This window comes from Dryobates pubescens, chromosome 5, assembly GCF_014839835.1.
Source record: "Dryobates pubescens isolate bDryPub1 chromosome 5, bDryPub1.pri, whole genome shotgun sequence".
NCBI classification, from domain to species: Eukaryota; Metazoa; Chordata; class Aves; order Piciformes; family Picidae; genus Dryobates; species Dryobates pubescens.
Genome location: NC_071616.1, coordinates 15,536,828 through 15,558,980, shown reverse-complemented (window position 1 = coordinate 15,558,980; position 22,153 = coordinate 15,536,828). Strand labels below are relative to the sequence as shown.

The following is a 22,153-nucleotide window of genomic DNA, read 5'->3' as shown; positions in this document are numbered from 1 at the left end:
ACTGCTCCTGGTGGAAAGATAAAGTGTGCAGTGTATGCCTGGCCTGCTCATTAGTTCTTGACTTCTTCTGGCTGCTCCATACATTTATTGTTATCTCTGAGGAGATGGAGAAGGACCTTGGAGTCCTGGTGAACAGTAAGTTATCCGTGGTACAACGATGTGCCCTTGTGGCCAAGAAGGGCAGTGTTATCCTCGGGTGCATTAAGAACTGTGTCCAGCAGGTCAAGGGAGGTTCTCCTCCCCCTCTACTGTGCCCTGGTGAGACCATGTCTGGAGTATTGTGTCCGGTTCTGGGATGCTCAGTTCAAGAGGGACCAGGAGCTGCTAGAGCATGTCCAACAGAGGTTACAAGAGTGGTGAAGGGACTGGAACATCTGTCTGATGAGGGAAGGCTGAGAGATCTGTGGCTGTTTAGTTTGGAAAAGAGAAGACTGAGTGGAGACCTTATTAATACTTATAAATATCTGAAAGGTGGGTGTCAAGAAGAAGGAACAAGTCTCTTCTCAGTGGTGTCCTGTGATAGGACAAGGGGCAGTGGATACAAGCTGAAACACAGGAAGTTTCACCTTCACATGATGGAAAATCTTCTTTACCGTGAGAGTGCTGGAGCCCTGGCACAGGCTGCCCAGAGAGGTTGTGGAGTCCCTTTCTCTAAGAAACTTTCAACACCCATCTGGATGCATTCCTGTGTGACCTGCCCTAGGTGATCCTCCTTTGGCAGAGAGGCTGGACTTGATCTCCAGGGGGTCCCTTCCATCCCTTACCACTCTATGATTCTGGTTTTTGTTTCTCCTTAGCCCATCTTCAATTGAACATACATAACAGGGGTCATATGGATGAATTAGCAGCTCAGGACACAATGTATAAGTGTTTTTATTCTAGAAGTCCTGCTTTAGTTGACAGCCCATTATGTGAGATCTTTTATCTAAAAGGGAAACAAGACATTTTGTGCTTCAGTAAATCTCACTCGTATCCTCATGAAATATCAGACAGTGTTGCATAGCCTTTTCAAATGCTAATTATTGGCATAAATTGTGTATTCTGTACAAAATCTGCAAATGAAAGCATTGGTTTAGATTGAAGTCTCTCTTTTTTTTTCTTGCTTAAAACTTATCAGTGAGGAACATCCCATATGTTCTAGGAAGAGATTTTAGAAGCAATGTCTGTCAAGCCAGCACAATGGCAGCTCACACAAGCCATGCTAGTGCTTTCTGTTAGCACTTTCATCCACAGTAGATGTGTGCATTTTAATTTATTTTTTTTTAACATGGTTTTGCAAGAGGGACACAGGGAATCAGATGGTGCCTTTTGAAAGATAAGATGGGTGAGGAGAAATATTTTTTGACCACTCACACGTAGAAGACGAGGAGAAAAGATTTCAGGGTTTTGTTGTGGGTTTTTGGTTGGTTGGTTTTGGGGTTTGTCCATTTAAGTGCAAAGTTTTTAGTAGCAAACCTGTGGTTTCAGCCATGCTAAGTCTGTAACATAGTCATAGAACTGTTTTGACTGTAAGAGACCTTTGAAATCATTGAGTTCAACCAACCATTAACCCAGCACTGCCATGTCACCACTAACCTATGCCCCTCAGCACCACATCTACACAGCTTTCAAATCCCTTCATGGATGGTGACTCCGCAACTGCCCTGGACAGCCTATTCCAAGGCTTGACAACCCTTTCTTTGAAGATATTTTTCTAAATACCCAACCTAAACCTCCCATGGTGCAGCTGGAGGCCATTTCCTTATGTCCTGTTGCCAGAGCATTTGATGTGCTCTGTCCTCAGGTTACCACCTTGAGAAGTGGATGCAGTTCACGTGGATGCATCTGCATCATTAGACAGATTGTCTTGGTTACAGAGGTAAAAACAGAACTCTTCTTCCAGGGTAATTTAACATTATATGCACTAATTTCATTAAGGAATGGGAGTTCACTCTAATTATTAATGTGGTTAGATGCTGTGGTTGCACAGTGTCCTGTAAGTAGGTAAATAGAAAAAATGCATTTTATCGATGCTTGACTGCACAGATCTTTGGTAGATGTGCCATGATTTTGTTTCTTCACAGTGTAGTTAAACACATTTATTATCTAAATGTAGCACAGCAGCTGGTACAGCAAGCTGTTCCTGTCAGTGTTGATATTAAGTGCAGAACTCATCTGGGAAGGGACTGTGCATCCTCCAGGCTGGAATCGTGATTCAGCTGACCTAACGTGAGCAGAATAACATGGTGTGAGCCACTTTGGTAGCACGGGGTGGGGGGTATTTAATTCCTTAAAGATAGGGTATCCTCCTCTTAAATCCAGAGGCATTTAAGATAGGCTTGAGAATAGGGCCTGTGTGAACCTCATGAGGTTCAACAAAGCCAAGTGTGAAGCCTGCACTTGGGTTGGGACTGCCACTGGTAGCAACACAGGCTGGGTGATGAAGGGCTGGAGAGTAGTTCTGAGGAGAAGGACTTGGGAGTACTGGTGAGTGAAAAGCTGGACATGAGCTGGAACTGTGTGCTCACAGCCCAGACCCAGCTATGTCCTGCAGTGTGGGCAGCAGGTGGAGGGAGGGGATTCTGCCCCTCTGCTCTGCTGAGACCCTACCTGCAGTGCTGGGGACAGCTCTGGAGACCTCAGCACAGGAGAGATGTGGACCTCTTGGAGCAGGGCCAGAGGAGGCTACAGCAATGATGGGAGGGCTGGAAGCCCTCTGCTGTGAGGCCAAGCTGAGAGAGTTGGAGTTGTTCAGCCTGGAGAGAAGGCTCCAGGGAGACCTTCAGGTGGCCTTTGAATGCTTAAAAGCTTTGATAAGAAAGCTGGGGAAAGACTTTTGAGCAGGTCCTGTTGGGACAGGACAGTGGGTGATGGTTTAAACTGCAAAAGGGAGATTCAGACTAGAGAGGAGAAAGAAATATTTGATGTTGAGAGTGGTACAGCACTGGCCCAAGTTGCCCAGGGAGGTGGTTGGTGCCCCATCCTTGGAACTTTCCAGGTCAAGGTGTATGGGGCTGTGAGCAAGCTGTTCTAGTTGCAGATGTCCCTGCTGGCTGTAGGGAGGTTGAACTAGATGACTTTGAAAGGTCCCTTCCAAGTCAGAACATGCTGTGGTTCCATGACTTTTTGTATTTCTGTGTTATATAAACTAAGATATTATGGCATCATGTCCATAGCTGGAGGGGGGGTTCTTTGCCATCAGGTGCAGTATGCTGGCATTGCCAGGTTTTAGAAAAGGTACAATGCTGACCTAAAATGATTTTGGAACATTCTTTTATTTTACTAAACACACTCTCCTGTTATTTGAAATAGTTTTTCACTGAAGCTTAATCTCTGATTTAGAGTAGGAGGGAAGGGGTGTCCTGCCCCATACTAAATAGAGTTTAGGGATGTTGCTATCCACGTTTCCAACCTGCTTTAGAAATAACCCTGTTTTACTTGACTTAGATAAAGGTCAGACTTTTAGACTGACCCTCTAAATTTCATTAGTTCCAGTGCTGGAAAATCAAAAGCAACTGTTCATTGTATTTCCATAGTAGCTGTAATGCTGTGACAGTTTTTGGCTGCTCTTACTCTAAACTGTTCTCTGTCTACCCCTGAACTCCTGTTTTGATTCAGAAATTGTATTTGCCTGTACTGCTGCTCATAGAACAAAAATTGATGTCTGAACAGCTGACATCATCTTGGCATTCCATGATCACCAATTGCAGGTTCATTGCAAATCCCATTAGAAAGCATTTTAATTGTGGAATATCATTATAATAATTACTTCAGAATAGCTATTTTGGTAGATTTCCAGTGGTACACAAGCCCCCATGAAGTTCAGAGGCTCTCAGAGGCCTTTCAGTGCAATAAATGTGTGCTTCTGGAATCTGAAAACAAAATTTTGTGTGATCTTTTTTGTCAGTAATTTTTAATTTTTTCAGATCTTTGGTAGTTCTGCTTATGTTTATTTTGTGCTTATTTCCATCTGACTGCTTACATTGCTTATGTATTATATGCCTGGTTTCCATTCCTTGGTCATAGAATACAGAATTAACCAGGTTGGAAAAGACCTTTGAGATCATCAAGTCCAACCTATCACCCAACACCATCTAATCAACTAAACCATGGCACCAAGCGCCTCATCCAGTCTCTTCTTAAACACTTGCAGTGATGGTGACTCCACCACCAACCTGGGCAGCCCATTCTAATGGCCAATCACTCTTTCTGTGAATAATCTCGTCCTAACATCCAGCCTGAACCTCCCCTGGCACAGCTTGAGACTGTGTCCTCTTGTTCTGTCACAGGTTGCCTGGGAGAAGAAACCAACCCCCACCTGGCTACAACCTCCCTTCAGGTAGTTGTAGACAGCAATAAGGTCTCCCCTGAGCCTCCTCTTCTTTGGGCTAAGCAACCCTAGCTCCCTCAGCCTCTCCTCACAGGGCTTGTGCTCCAAACTCCTCACCAGCTTTGTTGCCCTTCTCTGGACATGGTCAAGCAACTCAACATCTTTCCTAACCTGAGGGGCCCAGAACTGGACACAGACACCATGGCACTAAGTGCCTCATCCAGTCTCTTTTTAAACACTTCCAGGGATGGTGACTCCACCACCTCTCTGGGCAGCACATTCCAATGGTGCTGGTAATAACATCATGTTCATCTGAAATGAAGTATCCAAGGGGTAAAAACTGACTTACAGGCTTCAATTTGAGCTTGTCTTGCAAGCTAAGTGAGAAGTTCAACTCAGGAGGTAAAAGGTGATAGTTAGGGCATTCAGTACTTCCATAATAGCTGTCTGTTTATTAATTACCTAACACAGGACTGCAGATTAGACAGAAGCTGTAACAGCCTCTTTAGGATTTAGATTTCCTAAACATCTAAGAGAGGGCTCAGGAGGAACCTTATTGCAGCCTTCAGTACTTGAAGGAGGCCTTTTAACAAGAGGTGTCCTGTGGTATGAGGACAGATTGAGAGAGTTGGAGTTGCTGAGCCTGGAGAAGAGAAGGCTCTGCATAGACCTAGCAGCAGTATTTAAAGGGTCCTATGAGAAAGCTGGGGACAGACTTTATTGCAGAGCCTCTTGTGACAGGACAAGGAGTGGTGGTTTTAAACTAAAAGATGGGAGATTTAGAATAGATGTAAGGAAGACAACATCTACCTTGATCACAAAATAGTTGGGTTGAAGTGACCTTCAGAGGTCATCTAGTTTTAACTGCCCCCCTACCATGGGCAGGGACACCTTCCACTAGACCAGATTGCTGCAAGCTCCATCCAACAAGCTTAACTGCCGTTCAGAAGGCAGTGCCAAGGAGGGAGTCATGCTTGGAGCACCTGAATCTCCTCAAGCTTGTCTCAGGGATTCCATAATCCGCTTAACCAAGCAGCTTGAGTTCTTTGATCATGCACAGTCCTGTTATTCTTGAGAAGGATGTAGTGTTAATTAGTCAAGCTTATTTTGTCTACATGCTACAAGTTCCATCTTCCTTCTGAAGTAAAATGAGTCTGTGTGTGTCCTAGAGCAGAGGTCTTAATGGGTCGGGTCTAGTCTGGCTCTGGTGGAAGGTGTCCTTGCCCATGGCAGGGAGGCTGGAACTAGATGAGACTCATTGAAATATGCTTGAGTAAGACTTGAGTTTGCATTTCTGCAATGCAGCTATGCTTTTGAAAACAGCCTCCCTTTCATTTGCTCTGGTTTCAGCAGATCTCCATTTCTACGATTACTTACACCCACTACTCTCACTTTGACCAATCTAGCTCAAGCCAGCCCTGAGTTTCCTTACTAAGTTCTGTTATTATTTCCTCAAAGATGCAGTGAATGCTGTGCTTCATTTGAGAGACAGGGAACTAATGGGCAGAGAGTCCAGTGGAGGCTACAAAGATGCCAAGGGGACTAAAGAATCTTTGTGAGGAGGAAAGGCTGAGAGACCTGGGGCTGTTTAGCCTGGAGAAGAGCAGCCTGAGTGCTTGTATTGATCTAAAAGGTGGGAGTCAAGAGAATGGGGCCACACTCTACTCCATGGTCCCCAGTGACAGGAGAAGTAGAAATAGGCACAAAGTGAAGCCCAGGAGGTTCCATCAGAATATGAGGAGAAATGTCTTTTCTGTGAGGGTGCTGGAGCCCTGGAGCAGGCTGCCCAAAGAGACTGTGACATCTCCTCCTCTGGAGGAGGAGGATACTCCAAACCTACCTGGACATTGCAATGCTGGGCATCCTGTTGTAAGAGACCTGCTTTGCAGGAGGAGGTTGGACTAGATGATCTCCAGAGGTGCCTTCCACTTCCTACCATTCTGTGAACATCAGAGTGTTGAGAAGCAGTTGAGAAGTGCTTTAGAGCATAATTTACTCTGTGCAGCCCAAGTCCAGCAGTGGATCCACACAGTTTTGCAGACAGTAGCCAGAGTTTAGGTTTGTGGGTTTTTTTTTATGGGGACATCTCAATTGCCTATCTCTGAAACTGAGAGTTCAGAGTAAGAAGTTGGCTGGTGTTATGGTTTTCTAAATTCTAAACCATTCCCTTTTTCTTGGCTGTTTATCATCTAACTGAGGAGAGCCTGCAAAGCTGACTTGGGAATAAAATGAGTAACATCTTCCAGCCTCCAGGCATTTTGTTCTGTTCCCAGCTGTCAAGGTCATTTTACAAAACTGGTGAACTAGCTGAAGTGAACTTGTTCGTAGCTCTCCACTTCTTAATGTAGTATTTGTGAACGTTCCACAAGAGTAAATTTTGTAGCATAAACCAGCAGGGATCATAAATATGTTAATATGCCTCTGGAATATGCTTGTGAAAATAGGAGTTTATTATTTATTATTTTAATCAGAGAAAGGCAGCCAAGCACATTTTATTTATGGGGAGTCTCAAAGTATCTATTTTCTGGCCTTAACTTCTTGCATGGAAAACAGCAATATGTCAAAATGCTTTCAAAAGTATGCAGTGTATCTGCACCTGAATTGTTCATTCTTTTTCTTAGTTGTTTTAGTTGTGACAGCATTTTTCAATGTAAAGGTGTAAGTAAGTGTTTCTCTGGGGTCGATATTCCAGCTTTCATTTCTATTAGAAAGGAGAATAATTCTCTGCCTGTTTAGGTGGATATTTATTACTTCACTTGGTGTTACTTAGCAAATAAGTGGAAGGGCTTGCTAGCTAATAAAATAGCTCAAAATATTTATTTCAAAGAAAATAGAGGAAAGAACCAAACACCTTTATATCAGGACAGATGAGGATGTGTACAGCAGGTATAGCTGCTGGGATTTTGTGTGTGAGCACAGCCACATCATTTGGCAATGACACCACAGTGTTCTTCAGAATTTGTACTATCAATGTCAAGGGTTAGGGCTGGGCTGGCCTCGCTGAAGGAGCTGGGATTGTTTAGCCTGGAGAAGAGGCTCAGGGGAGACCTTATTGCTGTCTACAACTACCTGAAGGGTAGTTGTAGCCAGGAGGGGGTTGGTCTCTTCTCCCAGGCAACCATCACCAGAACAAGAGGACACAGTCTCAAGGTGCACCAAGGGAAGTTTAGGCTTGAGGTGAGAAGAAAGTTCATCCCAGAGAGAATTGTTAGCCATCGGAATGGGCTGCCCAGGGAGGTGGTGGAGTCACCATCCCTGGAGGTGTTCAAGAGGGGACTGGACGTGGCACTTGGAGCCACGGTTTAGTAGTCATGAGGTCTTGGGTGACAGGTTGGACTTGATGATCTTTGAGGTCTTTTCCAACCTTGTTGATTCTGTGATTCTAAACCAGTGGCAGATGCTTTCCATGAACCCCTCTCCCTTCCCAAAGGGAAGAGAAAGGGAATAAGGGAGAGAAACTGATGGGTTGGAAAAGAAAGCTGAATCAGCTTCAATGGAAATAAATAACAACAAAATGAACTGCATACAAATACATGCAAACCAGTATCAAACACAGCCCCCTGATGGCAATTAGTTACTGTCACCACTGATACTGTGGGGAGGCAGTGGGGAAGTGCCAGACTGGACTCAGCAGCAGATGGGAACCAGATTCTGGAATTTGTTTCAGGAACTCATGGACAGAGATCAAAGGCAGATGCTTGGATGCTGGCTGTTGAAAGAAGAGTGAAAGAGAGACTTGACCCTGCTGATCCCTCTGTTTTATACCAAATATGCATATGGAATGGAATCCCTTGTTGATCAGTTTAGGGTCACCTGAACTGCCATTCCCTGCAGGTGCAGCCTTTTACTCTGCACCTCCAATACAGCACACAGGATTTAGCAGTGACCTTGTTCTGTGCACCAGTCCTTGGCATTCACTCTAAATGTCAGCATGATCTCGAAGGTCTCTTCCAACCTGGTTTATTCTGTTCTATCAGCACTGAGAGAAGCAACCAATGTCTGTGAAAACATGCTGTGAACTTCAGAAACTGCATTTACTTAGCAGAGACTGAGCTGAAAAGTCAAATCACTGAACAGAATTAGTTCTGTTCTCCTAAACCAGGACAATAAAACAAATTCGTGAAGCAGAGTTCTTGTGCATTTCTGCCAGAATGGATTTTGCCATGCATGGGGAAGACTCACACAGTGTTGAGGTTTGGTTTTCTAATGCACCCAAGGGCTTTTGAATGTTTGTCCGTAACCCATTGTAGCAGAAGTTTGGGACTATTCTGCCCAAGGCTAGGCATTATCTCAGCTGACGTCAGGGAGAGCCCTCCAGATCTGGGTAAAATTAGGTTTTGCATTTCACAGTATTTTGCATAAGGAGACAAAGCTGGCATAGATTTTAGGAGGAAAGACTTCAAGCTTTTCCCAAAAGCTCTGGTGGAATTGCTGCAGTGTTTTTTCCCAAACTCATCTATCTAGCTTTAGAAAGGAGACTTTTAGTGAAGGGGGGCCCAGGAGGAAGTCAAATTGCCTATGAATAGCTTTAGTGAGACCTGGACCCTTTTGGAGAAGAAACCCTGTAGCTGCCATATTTGAATGTAGACATGTCAAAAGCTCTAATGGCTATTTCTTCATAATGTTTACTGATGTGTAAATACTTTGGATGTTTTTTCCCTGCACCATTAGGACCAGGTTATTTACTGGTTCCTTCATTATACTAGTAGCTCCTGGGTAGAATCCTGTGCTTTATTCATACAACATTTCTATGCTTTTACTGCTTTTTAGCCTGGCAGCTTTAGATTGCTGCTTGGATGGTTTCCTGCTAAACTTAACTGTTTCGAAATTCCTCTGAGCTGGCCACTATGCAGAGAAAGTCAAGCTGACTTGGCAGTACCAAGGAATTGTTTGCATTTCCAAACAAGGTTTGTTGAAAATTGGGGTCCCTGCAATTACTTGTGCTAGTAATCTTCTGATTCGGGTCAGACAGGTATGTTCCTCTTTTGTTTTGGTTGACTGGGGACTCCAGGCATATTCATGTATCTACTGATTTATATTGTTTTTTACATTGTTGATCATTTAGAAGTTGGGCTCTCCAAAAATGACCTTAGTAGATGTGTTGGGTGGGGTAGGGGTGGTGAGGGTGGTTTTGTGTTTTGCAGAGCTAAGTCAGCTCAGGCCTTAAGTCAACCTCAATTTAAGCAGATCCTCTTGCTGAATTGTTTTTTTTCCTCATCATGGGCAGGGCATTCTGCTTTACTTAAACCTTGGTCATCTTGTACTAGAGACTGGGAGATTAGGAGTGCAATCAAGCCAGCCTTTAAAAATAGAGCTGCTGAGCAGTTGTGTGTCTTAGCTATTTGGTCAGGCCAGAGGGTGTAAAGGATGCTCCTCTTCTTTTTTTTTCCCTTTTCCCTTGCCCCATCAGAAAGCAGATGACACCTGTGGAAAAGTGTTTTGATTGCCTCCTTCAAAACTTTGGCCTGTTGTTGGACTAGGTGGTCTCCAGAGGTCCCTTCCAACCTCTAACATCCTGTGATCTGCTTCATTAGTACCATGATGGGCTTTCCCTTTTCCTGATGAAACAAACAACATGATGAAGATGAAAAATTCAGTATCTTTGCAGAAAATGTTTTTGCAGGGCATTGCCTTTTATACCCCTTCCTTAGAGAAGTGTTCTTTCACTGTGCAGTGAAGTGAAAACATAGAAGGCATTTTGCCCAAAGCCGCCATGAAATCTCTCTGCAGCCCTCAGGAGCTGCCACTGACGTTTGAAATTCATCTGTGTTCCACCAGACAGCTCTGCCTTCAGCTCTTCTGCACAGCCGAAATCCCACTAGCATCCAGGCAGGATGACAGCTACAGCGGGAGATGAAGAAGAAATTTTGTCAATACCCCTTCCTTTTTATCCATATTGTCAGGTCCAGAGGAGATTTGGGCAGCTCCTGACTTCATCTTGCAGCTCCCTGCTGTGTCCTGCTGCCTTTGTTCGGAAGGGGGATGAAACTCGGGCTTGGCAGAGTTGTCTGTATGGGATCTCTGTGTATGGCTGATGTTGCGTTGGTGCAGAAAGTGCTCATCAAATGGAGCAGCTTAAGTGATTACTGTCTTAGGTGTTGATAGTGATTTAAGTTAAACTGTCTCATTTCTACTGAAGGAGACCAGAGGAGCGTTGATGTGTTTAAGGAAAGTGTCTCAGTGAGGGGGCTAAGCTCACTAAACCGCATTTGGACTGGTGGAAGTACAGATGGGAGATTAATGTCATCATGCCTTTGGTCATAGCAATCACTCAAAGGAGTTTGCCTTGAAAAGAAGAAGGAATAAAAACAACCCATGTTGAAACTCTGGGCTTTGCCTCAGAAATAATGGTTGGAACTGGGCAACAGCTGCTGGAAACCCAGCATAGCTGCCCTTTGGTCAGATTTAGTTATGCTCATCTTCAAACACAGCAACGTCATTGGGAGCCAAGAGTCATAGAAAGGAAGGAAAGTGGAATGCTTTCTCAGTTAGGTCACTGGCTGATTGTGGTAGAATGCATGCATGTTTTGCTAATAGTACAATTCATGGTGATTTTCACTTTTTGCTGACTAGGCTTTCACACACCACTAGTAAAGTAGCATTTCAAAAAGAATATTATACACCATGATTCCCTTTCTCCTCCAAAACAACAAAGAGGGTCAGAACTACTTTATTTATTGTAGAATCATAGAATTGTTTTGATTGGAAAAGACCTCTAGGATCATCCAGTCCAGCCATCAACTTAATACCACCATGTCCACACCTTTCTTGAACACCTCTAGGGACAGTGATGCCACCATGTCCCTGGACAACCTATTCTAATGCCTGACCATTCTTTCTCAGGTACTTCAAAGTTTCTCACATCTTTTCAAACAGGTTCACATTCAGGTATGCTTTAAAAACAGGAAGCCTTTTAAAAGGAGAGTCAGCCATTCCTTCTGCTACTGCAAGTTAAAATGCTAATAAATGCTCCTATTTCATAGCATTGTTTCAGTTGGAAAAGACCTCTAAGGTCACGGAGTCAAACCAGCAACCTACAAGCACTGTGGGCATTAAGCCATGCCCTGAAGTGTCAGGTCCACAGGTTTCCTGAACAGCTCCAGAGATGTCACTCTCAGAGGTCTCAAGCCTTCCACTTTGATATGTGAAATTAAATTCTGACTTTTCAAGCAATATTTCTAGTAGTTTTCTGTGTACTTAAAAAGCACCCAATTAGGGCAACAAAGTTGGTGAGGGGTTTGGAACACAAGCCCTATGAGAAGAGGCTGAGGGAGCTGGGGTTGCCAACAGCATCCTGGCCTGCATCAGGAACAGTGTGGCCAGCAGGAGCAGGGAGGTCATTCTGCCTCTGTACACTGCACTGGTTAGGCCACACCTTGAGTACTGTGTCCAGTTCTAAGCCACTCAGTTTAGGAAGGATGTTGACTTGCTGGAATGTGCCCAGAGAAGGACAACAAAGTTGGTGAGGGGTTTGGAGCACAAGCCCTATGAGGAGAGGCTGAAGGAGCTGGGGTTGATTAGCCTGGAGAAGAGGAGGCTCAGGGGAGACCTTATTGCTGTCTACAACTACCTGAAGGGAGATTGTAGCCAGGTGGGGGTTGGTCTCTTCTCCCAGGCACCCAGCACCAGAACAAGAGGACACAGTCTCAAGCTGCACCAGGGGAGGTTCAGACTGGATGTTAGGAAGAAATTCTACACAGAGAGAGTGATTGCCCATTGGAATGAGCTGCCCAAGGAGGTGGTGGAGTCACCATCACTGGAGGTGTTTAGGAGGAGACTTGATAGGCTGCTTGGTTGCACGGTTTAGTTGATTAGGTGATGCTGGATGATAGGTTGGACACGATGATCTTGAAGGTCTCTTCCAACCTGGTCTGGTCTATTCTATTCTGTTCTGTTCTATTCTGTTCTATTCTGTTCTATCTTCCTTCCATACTGGTCTAAATGGTTGATTTCCTTGAATTCAAAATTTCAAGGCGGTGATAAAATCATTAATTTTCAGTCATATTGTACCCCAAACCCCTCAGAGTTAAGAGGTATCTTTTGGCTGAATTTAGGTGGCTTATGTTAAAACCATGGCATTGACACATTTCAAGTTTCTAAAGCTTTCTCTGGAGGCTGTAATGCACAAAATTCTTTGTTATTTGAGAATTGAATTACTTCCTAACAATAGCATGAGGTGAGGTCGTTCCCAGCGCTAGTACGCAGGCACTGCCGCACTTGGAGAGTCGAAATGTGAGCCGCTGCTCCTGGGTGTGGTGGCTGCATGTGACAGAGCCACCAGTAGCAGTCTTTGCAGGAGCATGTTCTCTTCTCGTTTCCACAGGATGCGAGATACCGCACGAAAAATAGAAGAAAAATATTTTTCCAATCTTGCAACGCATGTTGAATTTCTCCCAGTTGAATGGAGGTCAAAACTCACCCTTGATGGAGGTATATTACTTGCTTGGTTCTTTTGTTGTTCCAATATGCATTCATAGATTTGTGTCATTTGGAAGAGATCTCTTAAGATCAAATCCAACTATCAACCCAATTCCACCGTGGCCATTAAACCATGCCCTGAAATGCCATGGCCAGACATTTATTGAACACCTCCCTGGGCAGCCTGTTCCAATGCCTGACCACTTTGTCACAAAAGACATTTTTCCTAATGTCCAACTAAAACTCCCCTGGCACAATTTTAGGCCCTTTCCTCTTGTATCACCTGATACTAGGGAGAAGATGAAAGGAAGCGTGGCCAGCATGTCAGAGAGGTGATTCCGCCACTCTGCTCTGGAGTACTGTGTCTGGCTCTGGGGTCCTGAACACAAGAGAGACATGGACCTGCTGGAACAGAGGAGGGCCACCAAGATGATCAGAGGGCTGGAGCACTTCTCCCACAAAGACAGGATGAAAGACTTGGGGCTGCTCAGCCTGGAGAAGAGAAGGCTCTGGGGAGACCTTATAGCTGTATTTCAATATCTGAAGGGGACCTACAGGAAGGCTGGGGAGGCACTGTTTAGAAGGGCTTGTAGTTACAGGATGAGGGGTAACGGTTTGAAACTGGAGCAGAGTAGATTTAGGTTGGATGTTAGGAGGAAGTTCTTTACAACAGGGGTGCTCCAGCTGTGTGGCTCAGTTGGTAGCACATAAGACCCTTAATGGGAAGGTTGTGAGTTCAAGCCTGCAGTGGGCAGTAGTGGCCTCCCTACTCTAGTCATGAGGCCTGTGGTGGCAGGTTGGACTCGATGATCTTTGAGGTCTCTTCCAACCTTGGTGATACTGAATACTGAAAATACTGGAACAGGCTGCCCAGGGATGTGGTTGAGGTGCCATCCCTGGGGACATTCAAGATCAAACTTGATATTGCCCTGGCCCTTATCTACTTGGAGGTGTCTCTGCTGACTGCAGGAGAGGTTGGACAAGATGACCTATCAGGGTCCCTTCCACTCTGATGTATTCTATGAATCTGTCACCCCCACCTGGCTCCAAGGTCCTTTCAGGGAGTTGCAGAGAGCAGTGAGGTCTCCCCTCAGCCTTCTCTTTTCCAGGCTAAACAAACCCAGTTGCCTCAGCCACTCCTCACCAGACCTGTTCTTCAGATCCTTCATCAGCTTTGTTGCCCTTGTCTGGACATGATCCAGCAACAAAATGCCCTTCTTGGAGTGAAGGACTCAAAACTGAGCCCAGCATTTGAAGTGAAGCCTCGCCACTGCCACGTACAGGGGGACAATCACTTCCCTCAACCTGTAAAGTTGTCCCCAGAAGTTTCATGTCATGTTCTCACCCTGTGCCTTTTTTGGATTTTATCATTCTCCTACATGTAACTCAAACTTTCTCTTTTCTTTTTTTCAGACACTGTGGACTCCATTACCCCAGATAAAGTCCGAGGTTTAAGGGATATGCTGAACAGCAGCGCGATGGATATCATGTATTATACAAGTCCTCTTTACAGAGATGAAGTAAGTGTGGGTTTATGGAAGGTTGACTAGAGCTGGGCACAGAGGGTGAATCAAACTGGGCTTAGAAATGAGAGCAAAGTTTCCTTATGAGACACCCTGCATAGAGAATACCAACACTTTGCAAGTGTGTGATGGTCATCCATAGTGATCAAAATACAGTTTTGAGAGTGAGAGGATCAGAGAAACAGCTGGGGAATAAAAGGAAATAATTTATTTAGAGCAGAAGTGTTTATTTAAACTAAGTCTGGGAATGGGAATGTTTATATGGCATTATCTTGCATCTGCTTATTGGGAGCAATGGGAGTCCACAGAGGTGAGCTGCTTCTTGCCTCTTGCAAAATCTGTGCCCATTTGTCATTTTGTGCAGTCAGATGGAATGGTAGTGTCTGCAAGCATGGCCACTTGGGCCAGTTTTATGGATTCACAGAATTGTTTTGACTGGAAGAGACCTTTAGGATCGTCATGTTCAACCATTAACCCAGTACTGCCAGGTCATCACTAAACCATGTGCCTCAGCACCATATCTACACAGCTTTTAAATACCTCCAGGAAAGGGGACTCCACCACTGCCCTGGGCAGCCTGTTCCAGGGCTTGACAACCCTTTTAGGGAAGATTTTTTTCGTAATGTTCAATCTAAATCTTCCCTGATATGACTTGAGCTGTTTCATCCTGTTGCTTGTTATGTGGGAGAAGAGACCGACCCCCACCTGGCTCCAGCCCCCTTTCAGGGAGTTCTAGAGAGCCAGAAGGTCTCCCCTCAGCCACCTTTTCTCCAGGCTAAACAACCCCAGTTCCCTCAGCTGCTCCTCACAAATATGTGCTGCCTTAGACCCTTCACCAGCTTCATTGCCCTTCTTCTCTGGACCCACTCCAGCACCTCAATGTCCTCCTTGCAGTGAGGGCCCCAAAACTGAACCTAGGATTTGAAGCGTGGCCTCACCAGTGCCGAGTGCAGGGAGACAATCACTGCCCTGGTCCTGCTGGACACACATTTTAATGTGTTTTTTGTACAATTTCTTTGCAGAAAAAGCAAAGTTACCTGTTTGTTAGGAGACTATCCATATACTGCATGCTCCCATCTTACCTTGCCATGTGTGGGTAGGCACCTGTGTGCTTTAGTCTGTTTAGCTGTCGAGTGTGACCCCATTAATCAGAAGGGAAAAGCCTTGCGTAAGTGATAAAGTCACCTGGAAAACATGTCTGGTGCATCACACAAGTTGCATCCTCTTTGTGTCCACTTACTGGAAATCCCTGTGGGGATATTTTAGGAGTAATTTCTACAGGAACTATAGACTTTTTGTGTATTAACTGTGTTGCATATGGAGTAATTATAGAATCATAGAATGGTAAGGATTGGTAAGGACCTCTGGAGATTCATGGATTGGTTAGGGTTGGAAAGGACCTTAAAGATCATTGAGTCCAATCCCTCTGCCAAAGCAGGATCACCTAGGAATGATAATCTTTTTGCTTCCTTGGTGCTCTGTGCATGGTTAACTTGGGACAGGGAGAGACTTGCATGGTTTACCTGTGGATTTGATGCTACCTTTCATTAAAATGAGCTATGTACAACATAATTGTAAAGCCTAAGCTACCTAATAATACTTCTTTCCCTGATAGCAGCAGTGACAGTGAGATCACCATGAACCTTTTAAGCTTCCAACACTAGCAATAGGTGCACTGAAAGCTGAACCTCTCTCATTGCTCAGTGATGCACAGTTCATTGTTCAGGGCTCCTGGGTATCTCCCTTGTATATCAGATTTCTCCTGTCTATGTTATGCAACTGAGGGCAGCATGAACTTTTGTGACATGAGATGAAAACTTTTCTGACAGCTTTAAAATAGCCTTTTTTTCAAACTGCATTAGAGGCTTGGCATGTCTGTAGACATCTTATGGGAAATAGATTAGCAAGTAAAGTTCAGGTATGCTGGCCAACAATGCATGAAAAATTTAATTCACTGCTGGGTACAACTGCAGTTTTTCAGGTATGTCACCATCCCTGGGGTACAGGAATGGACCAATCAAATGGGTGTGCTCTGCAAGTTGTTTTGAGGGGGTTTTTACCAAATCAAGTTAATTTTCTCGAAGCATTTGCAACAACACACACAAGTTGTTCATACTGCTCCATATGGGTCATGCAGGTGGTAGGTACAAGGTTGGATTTGATGATCTTGGAGCTCTTTGTGATTGGGGATGGAGAAGGATGGGGACAATCTTTTTAGCAGGGCCTTTTGCAACAGGACAAGCAAGGGCTGATGGTTTTAAACAAAGCAACAACAATAAAACAGGAGGACATCCAGACTAGATAAAAGGAAGACATTTTTTATGTCGATGGTGATGAGACCCTGGGCCATGTTGCTCAGAGAGGTGGTAGATGCCCCATCCTTGGAACCATTCCAGGTCAAATTGTTCCAAGCTCTGAGCAACGTCCTTTAGAAGATGTCCCTGCTGATTGCAGGGAGGCTGACCTAGATGACCTTTAAAGGTCTCTTGCAATCCAAACCATTCTGTGGTTTTAAGATTCATATTCAGGCTGTTTTGATAATTCCTACAACTTTCTCAAAGCAGACTTGTACAATTTGACTTGTAAGTATTTGTCCAGTGCAGAAAGTGTCATTATAAATGAAACGTTAGAACCTCGAAGAGCCGGTTTCTGAGATGCATCTTGGGTGTAGCAGTCAACATCTTTGGGATGCAGGTTTTCTTCTTGTTCATTCAGCCACAGAGTTCATGTTCTGCCAGGGAGCTGTCAGCGTTGTGGCTTCTTGTTTGATTCTGCTCATTTGGTTTAGGAGTCATACAAAGCTGAAATAATTTATTGGGTTGGGGTTTTTCTCATCTTTTATTTTGCCTTTACCTCTAGACAGCAGACTTATTTTGGTTTATGGTTGGTTGATTGTGGGGGATTTTGGGGTTTGACTTCCTTATCCCATTTTATTTGCTGTGACCTAACGTTTGCAGAGTTTGAAAACACTAGCATCAAGTTGAGCATTCTTCTGGAAAAATACTTTTGGTGGGATTTTTTTCCCCTGTGTTCATTGTGGAACCCTTTTGTGGCACTTAACTCTGAGTGCACATTCCAGCTCAGAATGAGCCTTGTCTTCAAGTATTCACGTGGACACACATTGCTCAGAATTAGTATTCTTGATCACCACTTCATCCCACTGACCATTTTGGTGTGTAGTATAGGCACTCCTGGTGCTTTCCATACAGAAAAACTAGAACTATCTCTCTCTAAAGGAGCTGATTAAACTTTGTTGTGAAATAAATGGAGCCTTGAGTAAAGCTGACAAAGTTCACCTGGCGACTCCTCAGCAGTACTTCCATGGGAATTTTCTTTCTGCTTCCAAGAATTTTTTGTATCGTAATTGCTTCTTTAAAGCTTTTTGACCACTCTTCAAACAACTCGTTAAGGGATTTGCAAGTGGGCAGCCACTATCTTCTTTTGGGAGGAAGAAGCCTTGTCAGGGGAGCTTTAGGTTGGGCATAGAGAGAAATTTCTTGACTGAAAGTGTTGTCAAGGCCTGGAACAGGCTGTCCAGGGAAGTGGTGGAGACACCATCCCTGAAGGGATTTAAAAGCTGTGTAGATGTGGTGCTGAGGGACATGGTTTAGTGGTGGTCTTGGTAATGATGGTTTAATGGTTGGACTTGATGATCTTAAAGGTCTCTTCCAACCTAAACAATTCTGTGATTCTGTGTAGGCTTTCACAGGAGACAGCAGGGAGCTGTTTGAGATGCAGATGTGTTGCTCTGCTAAGTGTTACAGGAGCATGGTGGATGACCTCCTCTCTCATTTCAAGTATTGTTTCTTCAGCAGCATGGTAGGAGAATATCCCAAAAGTGCCCCTGACTTCTGACATGTCATTTGATACCAGACAAGTATTAATAATTCAGTGCAGCCCTGTGAACATCTCAGACAGCCTGGTCTCAGGGTTCAGTCAGGAGAATGCAGCCAACAGAGCATTTGTGTGTGGCTGCAAAGTGGATTGTGCTCTGCAGTTTCTCGCCTGTGCAGTGGTCCATGATGAGTAAAACAGAATCACTTTTTAAACGTGGCACAGACAATAAGGAAAACCAATAAATGGATATTTGGGTGCACATGTGCCTGTTTTTAAATGAACACTCACTTAATATTTTAATTCTGACATCATCTTGGGTTTGAGTGTCTTCAGTGGGTGACTTTATTTCACATCTGTGTCACTGTAGCTTCATATTCCTTTAATAATAAATGGCTGTAGGAGAGATTAAGAAGGCTAATTGATGCATAGTAAATTCAGTGTTGTCACCTCCATTATATGGCTAAATGCTTATTTTACTGGTCTTCACTGTACTTACTTGCAGCCTAATTGTAATTCTGTAAATTATTGATCTATATCTTGGCAGAAAATGCTTTCAGTGCAGGATAAATGTTATTTACATCTGTCATCCCAAGAGCTCTAAAGATTTAATGCAAATATTACAGTAGCCTTAGAAAATTAGTAGGAGATGTTTATGGATTACTTCCACCACAGCTGGAGAGCAAGGAAACCTAGGGGATATTGAACATTCCTCACCAGCTGAGGAGAGGAAATGAAGAAGCTGGGATCTGGGATGTGCTGGCTGTGGGTTTGGTGTTGGAGGGTCATTACAGGCTTCAGGAGGCCAGGGAGAATGCAGTGCAATTCAGCCAACCTAGTATTGCTCCCTTGAGCAAACTTCACTGTCCACCTTGAATGGCTTGATGATCTGCCTGTTGTACTAAAAAGGGGAATTAATGACTATACCCTTGAAAGTCAGGACAAATATTAACTCTTCCGAGAGTCTTCATCATTCTTTGATGTGAGGTTTTGCAATGGCAATGTTCTTCTCTTATAAAATCATGGAGTTGTTTAGCTTGGAAAAGACCTTCAAAGACATTGAGTCCAACCTTTAACCCAGCACTGCCAAGTCTACCACTAAACCATGTCCCTCAGCACCACATTTACAAGGCTTTTAAAGCCCTCCAGGGATGGGGACTCCACCACTTCCTTGGGCAGCCTGTTCCAGGCTTTGACAACAATTTCTATGAAAATGTTTTCCCTAATGTCGAACCTAATCCTCCCCTGGCACAACTTGAGGCTGTTTCCTCTTGTCCTATTGCTTGTTCCTTGGGAGAAGAGACCAACCCCCACCTGGCTACAGCCTTCTTTCAGGGAGTTCTAGAGAGCCAATAGGTCTCCCCTCAGCCTCCTTTTCTCCAGGCTAAAGAATCCCAGTTCCCTCAGCTGTTCCTCTGAACCCCTCACCTTGATTGCCTTTCTTTGGAGGCACTTCAGCAATCCTTTCAGCTGTAAAAGGCAACTGGTTTATGCATGTTTGAAAACAAGAGGGATGTGAAGCAGGACATTTTTAACTGAGACTATTTCAGCCCTGAGTTTGCTTACTCTGGTGAACCTAATAGTCTAGGAGCTGCTTGGCAGCACTTTGATGGCTTGTCCTTGATTGTCCTTGAATCTACTCTTGACTTTACGAAGTGACAGGTGTCTGGATCTGCCTGAGCCTACACTTAGCCTTGAACACAGTGACTTGGTCGGAAGTGAGTTAGACTCAGCTTTTCATCAGCAGCAGTACGAATTGAGAGAGAGACTCAGGTCCGGGCAGATCTTCTTTCTCTCACATCACTAAGACACACAGCCAGTCCTGTCTCTTCACACAGCTAGGTGTCGTTCTGGCCTCTCATCTGTTGTTGTGACACTCTCCTGGCAGCCGTCAGTGATGCTGTCGGGAAGCCTGACAACTTGTATTCTGGAGGGTCAGCAGTCTCACCATCCAGGCCCATGTTGTGTGCTGGCACCTTCTCCTGGTTCACATGAAGCAAACACTTCTTGTCTTTGCTTTCCTGCTCCTTAACAATCCATCCTTGAGCTTGCAGCTCTTTAGTTGGCTTTTAAGGACCTTCCACCTCCAGTTGCCTCACACACCTTCTTATTGCCTGATTGCTGAATTTCAAATGAGTTTGCACTTTCTCCTGAAGTTCTCTTGAGGTTTGGAGGGAGCTGCTGCAACACTGTTCTTCAGATCTCCTTAAAATTCCTTTCCCACAAAGCCTACGAAAACAGTTACACTGCTTAAGCTGGAGGGGTACAGAGGTCAAGTTTCCTGCACTCCCTTTTCATATGGAGCTATCTTAAGTTTTTTTCTCTCCTGCTTCAAGCTGTTCATGTGAGAAGATTGCCCGTTGGGTAAGGGTATTGTGAAGGCAGCAGAGACAAAGGACCTCAGAAAGTTACAACAAGGGGGTGGTCAGAGCTGAGAGCAGTCTCAGAAGAGAACAAGCAGTGTAGTCCAAGAGGAGAGCAAGTGGTTTTGTTGACTTTGACAGATCAAAGAGGCTGGGTCTGGAGTGCTATATTCAAGTTTTGGCAGTGAACACATCATTGAGGATCTGAGCGAGAGCAGCGCCAGCTCACTTACTTCTGTGATCAGGGTCCCAGCAGGAGTTTTGTACTCCTTGCTTTCTCTGAAAAAAACTCATTTCCAGGGTATTGAAGGGAAAATGTAATTTTCTATCCTGGTACTTTTGGCATGCAATGAAAAACCCCATTGACCCTAGTGATCTGCCCACTAGAATGGGCAAAGTACCCAAGGTGGAATCCCTCTTGACTGAGCATGGGGCTTCTCCTGGGGGGATGGTAAGGCCTGACCTTGCAGGACTCACTCCAATTAGCTGCAGAGGGGCTAATCACTTCCTTAATGAACTGGAACAGGTATTGCTCTGAGCAGGAAGATCAGTTTGGGGGTTATTCAGCCTGGAGAAGGCTCCAGGGAGACTTTATTGCAGTCTTGCAGTCCTTTAAGAGGGCTGATAAGAAAGACAGGGACAGACAGTTGAGCAGGGCCTGTTGGTACAGGACAAGGGGTGATGGCTTTGACCTGAAAGAGGGAGATTCAGACTGGAGAGAAGGAAGACGTTTTTGACAATGAGTGTGGTGCACCACCAGTACAGGTTTCCCAGAGAAAGTGTTAGATGCCTCTGAGCAGCCTGCTCTAGTTGCAGATGTCCCTGCTGACTGCTGGGGGCTAGATGACTTTAAAAGATATCTTCCTACCTGAAGCATTCTGTGCTTCTGTGATTTTAAGTTCTTCCTCCTCCTGGAGGAAACAGAAGTGATTATTTATGGTGGTGTCTTGTGAGGCTTCTTTTGCATCTGAAGAGGAATGAACAGCTGTGTTGGATGCTGGTGCCAGAGACTCAGAGGCTTGTTGTTTTTTCCAGTTCAGCACAGGATGCTGTTAATGTTCTGCACCAAAGGGCTTCAGCTGAGACGGGCAGCAGCTTTCAGTGTGTCACTGCTTACACAGTTACTTGCTTTCCCATCACGATCAAGCAGTTCCCCAGTACCCAAGAGGTGATAAGAGATAGGATTCTTCAGTGTTTATTATCAGCCTTGCCACTGCTCCTTCTTCTGCTGGAAATGACACTGATGTGTCTCATCTGACTCATGATTCCGGCCTTGTCTTCATCCCTTGCCACCAGGATTCCTGACCAGGTGGAATGGGCTGTTATTTTTTTGACTTCTTGGAAATGATATGCCAAGCAGGCATATCATTGGAAAGGAGAGGGGATTGTCAGTCTGAGCAAGTCCAACAACCCATTCCTTGGTTGACAGCCTTGTTCTTGGCTTCCCTCAGACTGCACAGCTGTCGGCACTGGCTCTCTGTGAATGTGCAGAATTTGGTTTGTGCCTCTAACATGGTTTGTGAAGGGCATTGAGCATTTAACCTCTGTTTGTCAGAATATAAGCTGGTGACTTCTGAGCAACTTGATCTAGTGGGCTTGGGTTTCCTGCAGGGAAGATTTGTTGGCAAAACTTCAGCTGATAAAGGGAGCTTCAGGCAACTAGTAATCAATCTGCTTTTTATGAAGCAAGCATGAATCATGTTCCC

At 44.6% G+C, this 22,153-nt stretch overlaps 1 protein-coding gene across 1 annotated transcript in view; it reads left to right on the top strand.

Moving 5' to 3' along the window:
* DDHD1 (DDHD domain containing 1) overlaps nucleotides 1-22,153 on the top strand; it is a 78,062-nt gene that overhangs the window by 35,830 nt on the left and 20,079 nt on the right. The window contains exons 5-6 of the mRNA XM_009899543.2: nucleotides 12,633-12,739; nucleotides 14,141-14,247. Of these exons, the coding sequence (XP_009897845.2) occupies nucleotides 12,633-12,739; nucleotides 14,141-14,247 (214 nt within the window). The remainder of the gene's footprint in view (nucleotides 1-12,632; nucleotides 12,740-14,140; nucleotides 14,248-22,153) is intronic.